This window comes from Rosa rugosa, chromosome 7 (genome assembly GCF_958449725.1).
Source record: "Rosa rugosa chromosome 7, drRosRugo1.1, whole genome shotgun sequence".
NCBI lineage: Eukaryota > Viridiplantae > Streptophyta > Magnoliopsida > Rosales > Rosaceae > Rosa > Rosa rugosa.
In genome coordinates this window covers 1,465,806-1,482,240 of record NC_084826.1, presented here as the reverse complement: position 1 = coordinate 1,482,240, position 16,435 = coordinate 1,465,806, and the positions used below count along the sequence as shown (strand labels likewise).

Sequence of the window (16,435 nt, the reverse complement as noted above, 5' to 3'; positions counted from 1 at the left end):
CAATATTGAAACACTGACTGAGATACAATTTAACAAAAACTATTTGCAGTGGATTATTTTAGGATCAACACCAGTTCACCTTTAGAATGCAGGCATGTAGACAAGCATTAGTGAAATCACCTACTTAACATTGTTTCTAATCAACTTGATGGGGTTGTTGTTGGTTCCATCTGAGTTGTGGAAGCAAACGGATTGGGTGGCATGATCAAGCTTTCAGAGGGTCCTTCCAGCATTCTAACAACTGCCTTCATGGAAGGGCGATTCACCGGGTACCACTGGATGCACCAAAGTGCCACAATTGCTAATCTGTTAGCAATCTGAGCATCTCCATCATCAGCTAGCTCCAAATCCAACTCTTCTCCTTGGATCAGACACTTGTAAATCAATTCAGGAAAATACACCTCATTGTCGCTAGATGTATCGGCAGCTTTCTTCCTAGCTCCAATAACTTCAAGAACTAGCATCCCAAAACTGTACACATCCGATTTGTAGGAGACGGTTCCAAAGTTGCCATTAAATATTTCAGGTGCAATGTAGCCCACGGTGCCTCTGGCAGTAGTCATAGATATAACACTATCTTCCTTGGAACAGAGTTTAGCCATTCCAAAATCAGAAATTTTGGGATTAAAGGCATGGTCTAACAAGATATTGTGAGGCTTGATATCAAAGTGGAGAATCCTCTGGTCACACCCTTGGTGAAGGTACTCGATTCCCTTTGCTATACCTGTGATGATGTTGCAAAGTTTCTCCCAGTTAAATGAACTCCTGCTATTATTTGATCCTCTAGATTTGATGAACTTCTCTAGGGACCTGTTTGGCATGTGTTCATAAATAAGAGCATGCTTCCCTCCTTCAGCTGAAAACCCAAGCAGTCGAACCACGTTAACATGGTGAATTCTGCCGATGGTTCCCACTTCATTAACAAAATTATCTCCATTTCCTTTAGAATCCTTGAGGACTTTAATGGCTACCGGAACTCCATTACTCGGAAGCTTTCCACTGAAAACACTTCCAAAACCGCCTTCACCCAACTTCTTCTTGAATCCATTTGTCATCTTCTTTATATCAGCATAGGAGTATCTTGTTGGTACATGGGACTTGTGATCATCTAGGAACTTTTCAATCTTTCTTTGATTCTCCTTTTCCTCTTTCCTCTTTATTGATTGCTTTAAATGGTAAAAGATGGCTACCGCCGTAGTTGACAAGACAACAAACCCACATACACTCACTCCCATGACAAGAAACCCAGTTGATAGACCTGAATTAAATAGGAGATAATTAGTAAAGGTGAACTAGTACTAGACGATTCTTTTTTGTTTTTGTTTATTATATTTTCTAGTGCCATCTTGAACATAAGATATTTATTTCGTGAAAGCTCACTAGGCACGTACCTTTGTGTTTTTGTAAGAGAATGGGAATGGGAATGGGAATGGGAGGATAACACTTCAAGACTTGATTGCTGCTGTAATTGAAATAGCACCTTCCTCTACAGTTTTGACATTCTGGGAAATGCGATTCACTCCATTCCAGCAATAAACCAGTGTCTGGTTCACAGCTATCATCCTGCATACGTCCAAATGGAAGAAAGAGTTCTGCCAAAGAAGAGCAAGCACTGCCTACCAAGTGAGATATATCAAAAGACCGATTAACAGCCAGAACTTGGTAATGCCCTGGGACACTCAGACATTTGATCTCCACGCTGGTAAGGATTTGTGCCGTGATAGTGGTACAATTTAACAACGTCAAGTCCCTCAAATTGTTTTCGTAATAGTAATAGGAACCGCAATCTCGGTAATCTGGTGATGGTTGAAAGAGCGAGAAGGAGAGATTCAAATTAAGAAGGCGTCTCGGGAGGCAACCATCCTCATCATACACACGAAACTGTTGACTCTCGTAATCGATTGTTTGTATTGGAAAGAATCCTGATGATGAGGAAAGCTCCATCATGGTCATGTTGGTGAAGCTGCTGCAGGAAACCTCAAACTCTGGATGGCCACAGTGAAGGGGATAGTGTTGTAGACGGAATGGAAACTGGATAAGGGGACCATCATGCCTACACCTCTGAACTGGGCAGTCCTGATCATCGGCTGCTTTGCTAATTGGTTCAACAATACTGGGGAACACAATTACAAGCAAGAAAAGCAAAGGCTTCAGCAGAGGCAGGATATTCATCTTAACTAGTTTACTCTCTTAGCATATATATGAAACAGTTGGTTATAACTATTTACATACAATGTGCTAGTCTTTGGTCGATTCACATGCTTTAAATTAAAGTCATACAATCTGAATTAATGTATTTGAGTCCATTATATTCCATTTCGGAGGCTGAAAGCTGCATGACAAATTGCAGCCATATATTTCACTCAAATTATTATTCTGCCCTATCACTCGACTTGACCCAACAGTGGCGGCCATTGCTCTAGGCTAGGGTAGCTTTCTTGGCAAGTGCATGGCGAGGAAGGTTCCCAGTTTCTTCCTTCACTGTGTGGATCCTACTCCCATACACGTTGTATTTTCTGTAGTCCAGCAAAAATTCAGCCTATTAAACCTTGCTATTGGTATGTGTTCTTCTTTTATTTTCTTTCCTCCTAAATATCAGGCTAGCTCTCCCAAGATGCCAAAAAGTAGTCTGATAACTTGTGTTCTTATTTGCTTTGCAATTTATCATGATGATGCCAAGGCAGAACAGCAGTGTCCGCCAGCTTCTTGTGGGGATCTCCATGACATTAGGTACCCGTTTCGCTTGAATAGTAATGGTACTACCGTTAACAATTGTCTAAACTCTCCAGTTGAACTTTCATGTGAGCAGAATCGCACCACTTTAAAACTTTTCAATGGTACGTATTATGTCATGGGAATCGATTATGAATTGCAGGCAATCCAGGTTGTGGATCCTGGTCTACTAAGTGATACTTGCCCCTTTAGGCCAAATCACAGTTTGACAAGAGGTGACTTTACCATAGGCCTTGACCAAGAAGCAGACTACCGATCATATGTTAACGTCTCTGGTGGTCACCGACTATATTTTAACCGCTCTGGTGGTTATAGTTATGCAATGTTCTATGATTGCCGGTCGAAAGTTGAGATCCCGGACTACTGTGGCTACATAAAAGTTAATTGCAGTAATAGCTCATCGTCGTGGTCATATTCTTACATTAAGCTGGGAAATGATTTGTGTAATCTTCATGATTTGTCTGGACTTCTACAGTATTGTATTATGACCACCATCACCCTTTTCATGTTAGATGAACATGGTTATTCAATTTCATTTTCTTTCATCCGCGATGAGTTGAGAAAGGGTTTTCAACTTGATTGGTCCTCTCTTGTCCCTGCTAAGTACTGCTACAGCCGATTCCAGTCCCTCTATTGTGAGTATGTTTTGATCAGTTTGACCAGCTAATTATGTATATCTTATTCCTTCTTCACTCTGTTACTGACTCTACTAATGTATTTCCAGGTTTTTGGAAATACTTGAGATACGGTAAGTCTGACCTATTCTATTTACTAACTTTCAATTTTCCTAAACATGATAGAGTTATAGCAATACATTTATGAGCTTCTTTCCCTCCGTGAACCTAATCGTTTCCTCTTAATACAGAAACCTCCCTACATTTTGTACGAGCCCCCAAGATGATCATCGGTAAACCCAATTTCAAGATTTTTATAGATGTTCCCTTAAATGTCGTGTTCTTGACTCATGATATGTTCTCTGACTGAGTGTTGATTTTAAGCCTTTCAGAAAACCATCGCTGCATATATGGAGTTTAAAGTTTTTATTTCAGGATGAAGTTCCTAACGCCTATCTGTACTTCTATGACAGGATTGAGTCTGACTGTACGAATGGCATTCAGCATCAATGTTTTTTTGGTGTTTATCTTGGTGTACAAACCGTCTTGGAAAAAGATCCTGAAGGATGGCGATAAGGACGTTGAAGAATTCTTGGATGCATACAAGAATCTTATGCCAAGCAGGTATTCATATTCAGAAATTAAGACGATGACGAATTCTTTCAAAGATAAACTTGGTCAGGGAGGTTTTGGTTCTGTTTATAAAGGAGAACTATCAAATGGTCATCTTGTTGCAGTAAAGATGTTGAATGATTCCAAAAGCAAAGGGCAAGATTTCATCAATGAAGTTGCCACAATAGGAAGAATTCATCATGTCAATGTGGTGCAACTAATTGGATTCTGTTCCGAGGGGTCTAAAAGAGCTCTTGTTTATGATTTCATGCCTAATGGATCCCTCGACAAATATATCTTGTGTGATGCAAAAAGTAATCCTACTCTAAGTTGGGATAGAATGCATGAGATAGCTCTAGGGGTGGCTCGTGCAATTGAATATCTACACCGGGGATGTGATATTCAAATTCTACATTTTGATATTAAGCCCCACAACATTCTCCTTGATGAAAACTTTAATTCCAAAATTTCAGACTTCGGGCTTGCAAGATTTTACCCGAGAGATCAGAACACTATTTCTGTTACTGCAGCAAGGGGCACAAGGGGATATATAGCTCCAGAAATGTACTACAGAACTATTGGTGGTGTTTCCTACAAAGCTGATGTTTATAGCTTCGGAATGTTGTTACTGGAAATGGCAGGGCGGAGGAAAAACTTGAATCCAGATGTAGAACATTCGAGCCAAATTTACTTCCCTTCCTGGATTTATGAGCAACTTGAAAAGGGAAAGAATCTTGAAATTGAGGATGCATGTGAGGACGATACTAAAATAGCCAAGAAGATGATCACGGTTGCTTTGTGGTGCATACAACTCATGCCTGCTGACCGCCCTTCGATGACCAAGGTTTTAGAGATGCTTGAAGGTGAAGATGAAGTCTTGCAAATGCCTCCAAAGCCGTTCTATTGTCCCCAACAAATGCCAACTGAGGGTTTACCTGATGACAGCGATGAGACAGATATTGAAGAGGTATCTATCATGCCACAGAGTGCTAAAGAATCTACTTCGATGGTGTGAGGGGAAGCAATTAATGCCCAATTTATACTTGTATTCCTCTTCTTAAGCTTCATTACACTTCGAAACTTTGAATAACAGTAATGATATGTAATCCCATGATTAAAGCCCTTTGCATTAATATATTACTCGTAGGTTTTATAATCCCTAGCTTTAATATTGTTATTAATATTGCTAAAATCATGCAATATTGGTCTTTTTTCAAATTGAAAATGGGTTAAGTGCTGCTTTAATTGAACCAAATGCTGAGAGATTTTTGCATATCTTCCCAAACCTTCTATCATAGACGTAATTAATTTTTTTATTTTTTAATCAATATCTTGGGTGACATCCATTAAAAATTTCGTAGACAATACATAGTGATCACCCCCAGAGGGCACGAATAACTTGTATCACCGCTAAGAGAGCCCTAAAGCTACCTACGTAATATTAACCTAGAGAGAAGCACTAAGTACTAGTAACTTAACACTACTAGGGTTTTCACCAAACAATTCAAGATCCAACCTAATCTTAAACCTGGGACCTCTCTAAGTAGAGGGGGCTACCCCAGAGCTGTTAACAAGCTGAATTGGTACATCAATCCGCCTTACATTTGCAGGCTCCTGTTTGAGCCCAAAAGTATTTTTGGTAAGATCCTTTAGTGGATTTAGCATAGCGGGCCGGTACCTGCGGCCCAAAAAATAAGTCTACTTGGGTTTGGATTACAGCTTCACCCATTCCAAGATCCATAAGGAAAACGAGCCCTTATTGGAATCAAGTAGCGGAGATTGAATAGGAAACTGCAATCAATAATCCTTCTATGGCAAGGAACGGTCGAAACCCTAGGTATAAATACCAAGTTTCAAGGACGAACAAAGGACGACTCCTCAATCAACTAATCACACAGATTATCAAAGCCTCCCCGAAGCAAACCTTCAACCTAGTTGAAACCCGGCGACCGTACTTCTAGTCCTAGTCTCCCCAGGAGGCGACTGTTAGTGTTACTGCCACCGATACTACCAGCGAAGCAAGGGTAACGCCCTCGCAATCCAGCGAAGCTAAAGATACGCTTTAGCAAACCCGTGCTTTCTCAGAACTTCCCAGTGATTGCTCTGCTCAACCTACAACGTTGAGTATCGATTCGGTGACGCGAAGAGATCACAACCAAAGCGCTTATCCGTAAGGCAAGAAGTCATTTTCCGGAAGGTAGAGAAAAGAGCCTTGTGACGAGGTTGGTGCTCTCCTCGTCCGCAACGCTTGAAGAAGAAGTCAGGTCAAGGGATTCTCCGACGACTGCACCCCACGGTGCTAGCACGCCTGCGCACACGCTCAAAAGAGACAGTTCGTACCCATACTGGTTTTGGAGCCAAACATTTTGGCACCTCCACCGCAACCCCATTAACAGCAGGTTCCTGAATAAGTATTACCCCAGTGTTTGGGAGTTTGAAGACCCACCCGATCAGCCTGTTCCTGGGACAGGGGGCAAACATAGTCTTCTTTGGTTCGCTCCATCCCATCCATTTAGGCCTTTTCTGTGGCCTCATTCTCATGTACTCGCTCCTCCTAAGAACACTAGGGGGCAACACTCTATGAATCCAGGCCTTGATTGCGGCCATTACGTTTTGCAGTAATTTTTCAGTTATTTCGTAACTTTTCTTTCAATGTTCTTGACAATATGTGTTAGGAATATATGTGAGGGCCTATACCAGAGGCCTTATTATATAATAATTTTTTAGCAAATAACAAAACTCAGAAAATTTCATTTTCATTCATAAAGTGGCTTTGCGGCCAAAAGCAGTACAATGTGTTCGAGAAAATCACATTTGCGGTTTACAAAGCCAAAAGTGGCTAAAAAACTATAAGGATTTCAGATCTTCTAAGAGCTTCTGGATCTTGCGGCAGGAAGAGGTAGTGAGATGATCATTCTTACTCTTCCTCTCTTCACCCACATCTCTTGAGTCTGGACTGCAGCTGCTATCGTCTGTACTGGAAGAAGAGGGAAGGAAATAATCCATCGCAACCCTTCCAGTTGGTTATCCTCTGGGATGGAGATAGAATCAGCGCTTGAGTGCAGTCCAGTTGCCTCATCTACCTCCAGGGGAAAAACAAGAAGTCTGTGCGTTAGACCCCGGAAGTAAACCGCGGAAGAAGAACGGTCGGCCTAGAATGGCCTTCCACCCTTCTTCGTTTTGCTCCGCACAGGGAAATCTGAGGAGAGGGACTCTCCAGAATACGAGATCCCGTGCTAGGAGCTCCTCGTGTTCTTCAGCCTATCCAAAACCTAGGATGTTCCATCCAGGCTTTCATAAACCAAAGACACGTGGTTGCCTGAGATTAGGCCATAAGGCCTACCCAGGCATTGAGATTAAGCCATAAAGCCTAAGATTTAGAGGCTAAGGGCGAGATCGTAAGGAGAAGATTTCAGAAATAGAAGGAAAAGGAGCAGGGCTTGCAGAGCTATTTCTGGGTTAACCATGTTTGCGTATGTGTTCACTTCTCCAAAGTACAGATATTTATAGGGCCAACCTCAGTGGCTTTAATCTTTCGATGGGCAGTTGAAGCAATTTCAACGCCATCAATGGGAATATCAATAGAATTGAATGCTATGATCTCAGAAAGGAAAGAAAATTGAAGACGCGTGGGAAGCGGAGCAGTCTTTGAGGAGATAACTGCTCCGTTTCGAGGTTATCTTTTCAAACGGTTTTAATATGCAATAAAGGTAAAGTTGAGCGCTTAACTGCCTGTAAATCTAAAAATATTTGGGCCAGGTAATGTGGGGTGAATATTTCACTAAACCATAAATAATGATATTAATATTAATATTGTTCATACAAAATAACGGGCCTAATACTAGGGGCCTAAAGTCCTCGGCCTGCATAAGTTAAGCGGAGGAAATGTTCATCCAGGCGAAAGCTGGCATCAGCAGCAGCTTGGGCGGCCTGTTGGGATGCCACACGAGCCTGGGCCAGCTCTTGAGACAGCGTCTCGAAAGCGGCTAGGGGTTGCTCCAGTTGAGGTTCCTCATGGGCAAGCCTGGTCGTCACAGCAGTTAGTTGGGCCTGAAGATCCTGAATCTGGGACCGGAGATGGTTTCTCGTAAGCGTCAAATCCCTGATGAGAGTGGCCCGATCGCCCAAGAAATCGCGCGAAGTATCCGTCTGTTGAGCAAGGGTCTGATAGTGTGCTTGGGTTTGCCTAGCCTGCGCGGTCGCGACCGCCTTCTCATTGAACCATTGGGGAAGATCCTGCAGCAGCTGATCAATATCCATAAACTGAGCTTCAGTAATGGCTCCTTCGCGGAGAAGTACCCTCAGGTACTCCAAAGCTCTCGCGGGCGCGCCGGGCATCAGAATATCAGGTCCCAGGAGACGACGGAGACCTTCTCTAGCATCATCTATAACTCCAGGAGGAGTCACTTCAAGTACGCGAGCTAGCCTTTCCAGTCTGGAAGGAGGCGCAGGCAGCGGATTTGGGGCAGCAGCAACAGGAGCTTCGAGAGGCTCCACGACAGGAACCGCTTCCAGCACCGGCTCAGGGTTCACTCCATCTCCTACTTCAGGTGCTTGGGGGGCATCGAGGACGGGTTCTTGGTTATCCACGTCTGCGCCATCTGGTTCAGTAGGATTTTCGCCAAGCACCTCTACGGCAGCAGCAGTCACTTCCCCGATAGGGCCAGGGTTCTGATTCAAAAAGTGAATGGTTAAAATGTCAAAAGATTAAGGCAGGAATCAGAATATAGTGCTTGTTTGCAAGAAGGTGTACCTCTTCAACAGATGGCTCGCGGAGAATTGCTATTCGCACTGGTTCTTGATCAACCTCGCCAGAAACTGGAACCGAATCAGGCGCTACTTGTTCCATGATGAGTACTGCAGTTGGTTGCTCGCGAGGTGTGTCTGGGAGCGCCATTCTTTCCTCGACCTCAAGCGAGCTGTCATCTATGACCTGTACTGGTACCAGAGCCAACTGCATATTGTTTGCAACACTGATAGGAAGTGGAGGATTGTTGGAACCAGTTGGTGCTTGGGTGCGTGAAGCAGACGCGTCTTCACCAGCAGCGGAGGACCCTTCCCCAACTTGTCTGGAGGACCTACGACGAACCTGTAAATGAGGAGCGTTATACGGTCGTACATAATGAAACGTAAATTCCAGCGCTCGCTTTAAGTGTGTTTTACCAGTCAATCAGCGAGTGGTTCATCTTCTGCCCATGGATCAGTTCGAGGATCAAAGCGACTGCGCTTTCGGGCCAAAGTAGCAGCAATCTGTCAGGATTAAAAGATTAGACTTGGAAAGAAAACGTCGAGACCTTATAAGGGGGAGATCCTTACTGTTTGTGGGTCATCATCATCAGAGGATGAGTCTTTGACTTCAGGCTCCGTCACTATTGCTTTCTTCTTTGCGGCCTGACCAGTGGCCGGATAAGCATCAACTGCACGACTGCCAGAGGGTGGCACACTTCCCTGATGCAATAAAGTTTGAGTTAAAAAGGGAAAAGCAGAAAGAGAGAACGAAGAACAATCTAAGGCAATTACCTCTTGAGGAGGCTCGCGAATTACAATCCCAGCCTGGACCGAGCGCGGAGCTCGCGCGGGTCGCGGAGCCGATTCAGGTGGCGGGGGTCGTGCCTCATCTTCAGGAAAGCGAGCAAGCAACTCAGTATCAGCGTCGTAGGGGTATCTCAGCTCTTCAAAAATGGTCGCGAAGAGTTCGTCATCCCTTTGTCTCCAGCAGTTGACAAAGACTTCTGACCACCAGCTCTCGTATCCTTCAGCGTTCCCATCCACAGGAGCGATGTCATTGGCCCAGTCAGGGAGATCGACTAGTGCAAGCATGCTTTGCGTTGGTGGAGGCCCAGTAGTGGGGCCAATTCTGCGCCAAGAAGTGTTGTAGTTCCAGGCATCATAGAGGGGAAATGGCACTAATTGGATGAGGCCAAACTGGCGAGAAAAGTGGTTAGGAGCGTAAAGCTCGTAGCTAAGTTCTTCAGCAGCAAGCCTAATGTCTGAACAGGAGATCGCGCGGCGAAAAGCCAAGCGCGCGCGATCACTATAGTTAGGAGCCCTAGGAAGGAATCCATTTTCAAGTGGAGGTGGGAATCTTCTACCAAGCACTAGGTCGCAGAAGGTACAGATATGTGAAGCACTCAGAATAGGGAGGGGATGTGTACCTTTCCTCGCGGCTGAGCCATCGACCCAAGAGTTCATCAGCCGGTGGAAGTAGTGGAATATCGTCGCGGCGAAAATATGGAAAATAAGTTTGAATCCAGAAATCAAGGATCCAAAAAGGGCCAGAGATGCTAGTCTCAAAGGGATGCATGGTGGCCTGGTATAGAGTGCGGTAGAGGGCGCCCAACACTGATTGTCCGAGTCCTACGCAGCGGCCTTTGTAGAGGGTCGTTGCCAGAAAAGTCCAAGGACCAGTGGGCTTGTTAGCGGAGGTGCAGAAGACAAACTTGCAGAGCCAGTAATCCAGAAAGGCAATTCCACCAGTCGCATTGTGTTCCCTGCGGTAATAGGCCAGCCACCGCGGATAGGAACTGCTATGAGCGCTGCGACCGTTTTGGGCCATGGTTGAAGTGAAGGTGACGGAGTCAAATTGGCCATGCAGGTAGGGCTCGCCATCGATGGGTAAGCCAGTGATGGTGAGAATATCCAACAATGTGATACTCATTTGGACAAATCGAAAATCGAAGGTGTTGGTGGCAGTATTCCAAAAGCAGAGAAAGGCGGCGAGCGGTGAGCGATTGCCACCGCGCGGAAGGCGAAAGCAAAGATCAATAGTATGGGTGATACCTGCCGCGTTCCAGTGAGCCAGATCTCGCGCTCGAGCTTCGCGGTACCAGGAAAGCTCCACCGCGCTGATCGAGGATGGCCAGTGCCCTATTTTCGCTCGATGTTTTTGCGCACCCCAACTGCTGAAATCTCCAAGGGTCCTTCGGAGGACCGGAATGGGTCGACGAATGGGTAAGCCGTAGAGGGCGATAGCGTCGGCTGGGATGGAATCTCGCGGTCCCGGACCCAGTCCGACATGACGATTTGGGAGCCTGAGAAGCAGAGGTCTCTGGATAGTGGTGTGGATGCGACAGCGGGCACCGATACTGGTTCCCCAAGTGTGGGCGGCCTTGTCATTGAGTTCCTCCTCTTGATCGATGACTATCTTCTTTGGGGGAGCCATTTCTGGGTTTCTGTGAAGAAGATGTTTGGAATAGGAGGGTTTCTGGGTTTAGGAGACTGAAAGAGTTTCTGATGTGACAGGTCTGAAGTGGCTGCGGGATTTAAATAAGAGATTTTGTGAGGGAAACGATGCGACGAAAAGACGTTTGCAAAGCGAATGGACGCGACCCTCATTAATGGCCTCGTTTCGATCAGTAGTCATGTCGTTTTAGTCCCCTTCAATCAGTTACATTTTCGCGGGCCTGATTTCGGGGCCTGGGGGGCAATGTTTGAGCCCAAAAGTATTTTTGGTAAGATCCTTTAGTGGATTTAGCATAGCGGGCCGATACCTGCGGCCCAAAAAATAAGTCTACTTGGATTTGGGTTACAGCTTCACCCATTCCAAGATCCATAAGGAAAACGAGCCTTTATTGGAATCAAGTAGCGGAGATTGAATAGGAAACTGCAATCAATAATCCTTCTATGGCAAGGAACGGTCGAAACCCTAGGTATAAATACCAAGTTTCAAGGACGAACAAAGGACGACTCCTCAATCAACTAATCACACAGATTATCAAAGCCTCCCCGAAGCAAACCTTCAACCTAGTTGAAACCCGGCGACCGTACTTCTAGTCCTAGTCTCCCCAGGAGGCGACTGTTAGTGCTACTGCCACCGATACTACCAGCGAAGCAAGGGTAACGCCCTCGCAACCCAGCGAAGCTAAAGATACGCTTTAGCAAACCCGTGCTTTCTCAGAACTTCCCAGTGATTGCTCTGCTCAACCTACAACGTTGAGTATCGATTCGGTGACGCGAAGAGATCACAACCAAAGCCCTTATCCGTAAGGCAAGAAGTCATTTTCCGGAAGGCAGAGAAAAGAGCCTTGTAACGGTGCTCTCCTCGTCCGCAACGCTTGAAGAAGAAGTCAGGTCGAGGGATTCTCCGACGACTGCACCCCACGGTGCTGGCACGCCTGCGCACACACTCAAAAGAGACAGTTTGTACCCATACTGGTTTTGGAGCCAAACAGCTCCAGTTTCTTCTATTTCTGTTTCCAAGTACTCTTAGGAATCGTAGACTCTGCATCCATTACCAGCTTCTTCGGCTACAGCTCCGACTTGATCATGTTCTTGTTGCCAACAAGCCCTCCCCATATTTCTTGGCTAAATCATCCTTTTAAAAGCCGCTGCCAATAGAAGCAGCAAGTGGATATTTTAAAATACCTAAAGAGTCCTCATCTGCTCATAATCTCATATGTTGTGCCTTTCCCAGTTCCTCTATTCCCTCTATCTCACCAAACACTCGAACAACTTAAGTTTACACGGCTGATTATATTATTCTAACAGCATAGCAGAAGTTGCTTTTTTTATAATCACAGCTACATCAAACTCGACCATATATAGTCTTGCACAAGTTGAGAGGGCTGGGCGTGCTCTTCTCTTCATTGAATGAATCTAGGAGCTGGGTTCACAGAGCCTACGGTGTTGTAGGAGCAGTTAACTTTCCTCGAAGAATTTATGATTTTTTAACATATTCTAAAAATAAATTTTTAATATTACCATCATTAAAAGAATCGTTGGATAAAGATCAACAGTAGTTGAGGAGAAAACCCAAACAAGCCAAATCCTATTGTAACAAGGAAATATGAGCAGACTGCTTTGCTTGAAAAGGTTCATATAAAATTTCAGTTTCTTTTATGGTACATAAACTTCACAATCCACACGACTTTTCAAATACAAAGCATTTGACAAATTGTAGAAAGGAGCTCAGGTTGCTACCAAATTGCGTTGGCATCTACAGCAAGCCATCAACAGTTTTATGAAAATTTGACATAGATTTGAGACCTTGCATTTCACCTTTCATCTCCCAACCAATTATCCTTCTCCTTGGGGCCGGTCGGCCCTTCCTCACCATAGAGTTCGGTTGGAAACAATTCGAATAGATTCTCCACAGAGAATCGAACAAAGAATGGAAGACGATCAATTATCTTATCTAGTTCTGATCGCGAATCATACACAATGGTTGGACCCCAATCTCTCATATACTGCAACCAACACGGTTCTTCAATAACACCATCACCAAGGTACTCGGCTGCAACAATCTCATATTTGGTGCTCGAATCAATGAACATCTTGCTTCGAGCAACTTCGTTCTTTACTCCAATTCCAAGCTTTGAAGACCCCTGAAGATAGGTTCCTGAATGAGGGTAGCTACTATGACCATGTTTTGAAGAATATACAATTGACTTGTTCCCTTCAATGAACTCCAAGTCAAAAGCATCCACCCATCTACCACCACTGTGTTCTGAGAAGTACACTTGCCAAAGTTCTCCGGTGAAGTTGCTCACTCGGAGAGTGTAGTGCTCCCAATCACCAACATGTTGCCCTATCTTGTTCATTGCAATACTCACTACACCAACTTTAATGGTGGACGGTCCATTGAAGGGACAGAATATCCACATGGCCACATCGGTGAAAGTTCCTCCTAATGCTGGTTTTACATGAACATATAGCTTCGCACTCTCCATGTCTCCGCCTTTGATATGATGTCTAGCATCATCATCATTTGGAAAATCTATCCAATAATCATGCTCATTTTCCCCTCCCCTAGGCAAATTAGAGCCTCTGTGATCAATTGACTCACCCGTTTCAGAGGAATCACCGTACAAAAGTGCCCCATTTTTGAAAAACCATTGTACTGACGATGGCAAATAAGCCTCATCAGGATGGAAGTATACAGTAGGCCCATAGTGCTCAATGAGGGTATGAACCTGCTGTAGATTTGGCATTGCGTGTAGGGATGAACCAATATTCTTCAAGCACGCAACTTCTAGTTCTTCGTCAGAATCCAAGTAGGTACTAGAACAAAAGAATGTGCCAACTGAAACACCTCTACAGAACATACCTCGTTCGCAAGGTCGTGTACTCCAAACCTGAAATTGGTTTGCTGAAAACTTCGAATCCACTGCAAGTATCCGATCACACGGTTCACAAGTCTCAGTAAGATCTTCTCGTACACATCGAACAACATCAAGGCTTGGCTCCTCACTATCGTCAGTGACCACAAAACCCATGGCCTTATAACCCACAGGTGGGTTTGGCATCCAAATATAACCACACCCACTGGTCGAATCTGCATTCCAGACTAAGGAGTAGTTAAGGGGCTTTATTAAAGCTGGCAACTTTTGTACCAAGTCTTGGACAAAACCATCTTTCAAATCCGTCCTGGTAGCAACCGTGTCACGAGCAGCAAGTACAAAACCTCTTAACGGCTGGTCATTCGGTTGGCAGTAATGACCGAGGCAAAAGAAGTCATCTGGAATCCCGGCAGGTCTATAAAATGTGACACCTTTGGATTTTCCATGCAACAGGTTGCAGCTCCAGACACTCTCAAACTCGGCGATTTGCACAACTTCAATTTCTCCAAGGCATATTGTTCCGGTGGCAAAACCTTGGCCTAAGGAAATGAGAATACACGGTGTTCAGGGCAATGACCTCAAAAATATTTGACAGGATATATATAACATTTCACTGAAAATCTACTAGGTAATTTAGCTTTATATATCTATATCCAATATAGGTAGAGAGAGCCTTGAGTCCACACAAACATCATTTCAAACCAACTTTAAAGAAACTTGAATTGAGCTCCCACTAGGCAGTTAAGACACAAAGCTTGAAACTGTTTTATAAGAGATCAGCCTCATCAGAGTGAGAAGAAAGAGCTTCTCACATGGATTAGGAACCAAAAGACCAATTCAATCTTTCATGAATTCCAAGAAAATTAAACTTCCAAGGCATTCAGAATCTCCAAGTTTCCAAATATTGACCAAGTTCATGAATTCGTTGACCATGTTCTTAAGTTCACCTATTGATTCATCTATGATTAACCCAATATAAAATCATAAATAATTGAATAAAAATCAAGAGTTCAAGTCCAACCTAATCATCTGGGAAATTATAAAAGCTAAACCATCAAAATTGATCAAAATTCATGGGACACCAAAATAGAAACTTTGAAATTAAGCACCATTCTAAAAAAAGAAAGAAACTTGATTGCATATACCTTGAGGCCATTTTGGAAGAGGTGAAGGCAAAGAGTATGGCTTTGGCTCAGACTGATCACATAGGTACTCCTCATATTCACTGCTCCAGCACCAACACTCACACCCAATCATCTTCAAGCTCAGAACCAAACTAGGCTTCAAGAACCCACAAACCTCAAAACTCTCACAAACTCAGAAACCCACAAAAGTAGTTCCAAGATTTATGAGAGAGAGAAAGAGAGAGAGGACCCTCAAACTCTCTCTCTCTCTTAACCCAAACCAAACCTTGGTTTTGGAGCTCTAGGGGGGGAATAAAGGTGAGACCTTTTTTTGTTGGGGTTGAGGAAAGAGGGTGACTTTGAAAGAGGTTGAGTGAGTTTGGAGGAAAGCTGGGTGAGGAAGAAAGAAGGTGTTTGATGAGTCTTGTATGCTTTGCGTAAGTTTCTATTAACTTTTTTGGAGTGGTGTCTCCCTCCAATATTATACAATGCGGTGAACAATACAGAACTGCATATGATGATTGATGATTTGATGACTCATGAGCCTGACCTTTATGGCTTTTTTCTATTTTTTTGGATAAGAGAAGAAAATATTATTATTAGTTTTTTTTCTTTTCTTTTCTTTTTCAGTTTCCATGAGCTTAAGGAATTAGAAAGTTAGTTGGATTATGTTAGCTAGATTGATTATTGAATTATTGATTACCTAACAAATAGGTACAATGAGGATTAAAGAAAACAAAAGGAAAAGGGAAGATATTCTGCCTATTGGAGAATATTCTATTTCTAGCTGAAGATGAGTGTTTCATCAAAGTGGTCGGTCCATTCAAATAATTTTGAAGACAAGTCTATTGGCTAGATAGATTGCTGATATTTGATCCCTAATGGTTACTTTTTTGTTGGTAAATGTCGACTGAATGAGAAAATTTATTAACAACATAAAAAAATACTGTCATACGAGGACATAAACTTTACCTAAAAAAAAAAAGCGAGAAAAATAAAGTATCAGAGAATAAACTTTATCTCTACAAACTAATCATACGAATAATTTAGTGGAAACATAAATTAAGAAGATCTAACCAGTCATGACTACAAAAAAAAATATGCTATAAGTGAAATACATGTGAGAAATACGTGCAAGCAATTTCTCTATTATATGTGCTAAGTTGCTAAGGCACTAAATATGGAGAGCACAATGAAGTAAATCCATTTCCAACCAATATGTTTCTACTCTCTAACCGAAGTTGATTCAATAGCTTGAATAACAGCCATCACTTCAGTGACAACTAAATTTTGC

At 43.4% G+C, this 16,435-nt stretch overlaps 3 protein-coding genes across 5 annotated transcripts; 1 reads left to right on the top strand and 2 right to left on the bottom strand.

Moving 5' to 3' along the window:
- Window positions 1-17: 17 nt before the first annotated feature.
- Window positions 18-2,253, bottom strand: LOC133721932 (rust resistance kinase Lr10-like). Its single transcript, XM_062148709.1, has 2 exons — window positions 1,392-2,253; window positions 18-1,258 (listed from the first exon to the last, which is right to left on the bottom strand). Exons 1-2 carry the CDS (start codon window positions 2,170-2,172, stop codon window positions 141-143), a joined length of 1,899 nt encoding a protein of 632 aa, XP_062004693.1. The 5' UTR covers window positions 2,173-2,253; the 3' UTR covers window positions 18-140.
- Window positions 2,254-2,446: 193 nt separating this feature from the next.
- LOC133721931 (rust resistance kinase Lr10-like) lies at window positions 2,447-5,169 on the top strand. Of its 3 annotated transcripts, none has more exons than XM_062148705.1 (5): window positions 2,447-2,558; window positions 2,685-3,368; window positions 3,458-3,481; window positions 3,599-3,640; window positions 3,821-5,169. In XM_062148705.1, exons 1-5 carry the CDS (start codon window positions 2,450-2,452, stop codon window positions 4,972-4,974), a joined length of 2,013 nt encoding a protein of 670 aa, XP_062004689.1. In that variant the 5' UTR covers window positions 2,447-2,449; the 3' UTR covers window positions 4,975-5,169. The 3 variants fall into 3 exon arrangements, with proteins under 3 accessions (XP_062004689.1, XP_062004690.1, XP_062004692.1); XM_062148706.1 differs by having other exon boundaries at window positions 2,512-2,558; window positions 2,681-3,368; XM_062148708.1 differs by lacking the exon at window positions 2,447-2,558 and having other exon boundaries at window positions 2,597-2,730; window positions 2,876-3,368.
- Window positions 5,170-12,757: 7,588 nt separating this feature from the next.
- LOC133720568 (hypothetical protein At1g04090-like) lies at window positions 12,758-15,595 on the bottom strand. Its single transcript, XM_062146938.1, has 2 exons — window positions 15,163-15,595; window positions 12,758-14,556 (listed from the first exon to the last, which is right to left on the bottom strand). Exons 1-2 carry the CDS (start codon window positions 15,272-15,274, stop codon window positions 12,953-12,955), a joined length of 1,716 nt encoding a protein of 571 aa, XP_062002922.1. The 5' UTR covers window positions 15,275-15,595; the 3' UTR covers window positions 12,758-12,952.
- Between the last annotated feature and the right edge of the window lie 840 nt (window positions 15,596-16,435).

Excerpts from the sequence above, each read along its gene's own strand:
- LOC133721931 (XM_062148705.1), top strand. The coding sequence starts at position 2,450 with ATGGCGAGGAAGGTTCCCAGTTTCTTCCTTCACTGTGTGGATCCTACT. Across the intron at positions 2,559-2,684 it reads CCTATTAAACCTTGCTATTG|AACAGCAGTGTCCGCCAGCT; the intron begins GTATGTGTTCTT and ends ATGCCAAGGCAG. Across the intron at positions 3,369-3,457 it reads CCGATTCCAGTCCCTCTATT|GTTTTTGGAAATACTTGAGA; the intron begins GTGAGTATGTTT and ends ATGTATTTCCAG.
- LOC133720568 (XM_062146938.1), bottom strand. The coding sequence starts at position 15,274 with ATGATTGGGTGTGAGTGTTGGTGCTGGAGCAGTGAATATGAGGAGTAC. Across the intron at positions 14,557-15,162 it reads TCTTCCAAAATGGCCTCAAG|GCCAAGGTTTTGCCACCGGA; the intron begins GTATATGCAATC and ends TCATTTCCTTAG.
- LOC133721932 (XM_062148709.1), bottom strand. The coding sequence starts at position 2,172 with ATGAATATCCTGCCTCTGCTGAAGCCTTTGCTTTTCTTGCTTGTAATT. Across the intron at positions 1,259-1,391 it reads TCTCTTACAAAAACACAAAG|GTCTATCAACTGGGTTTCTT; the intron begins GTACGTGCCTAG and ends TATTTAATTCAG.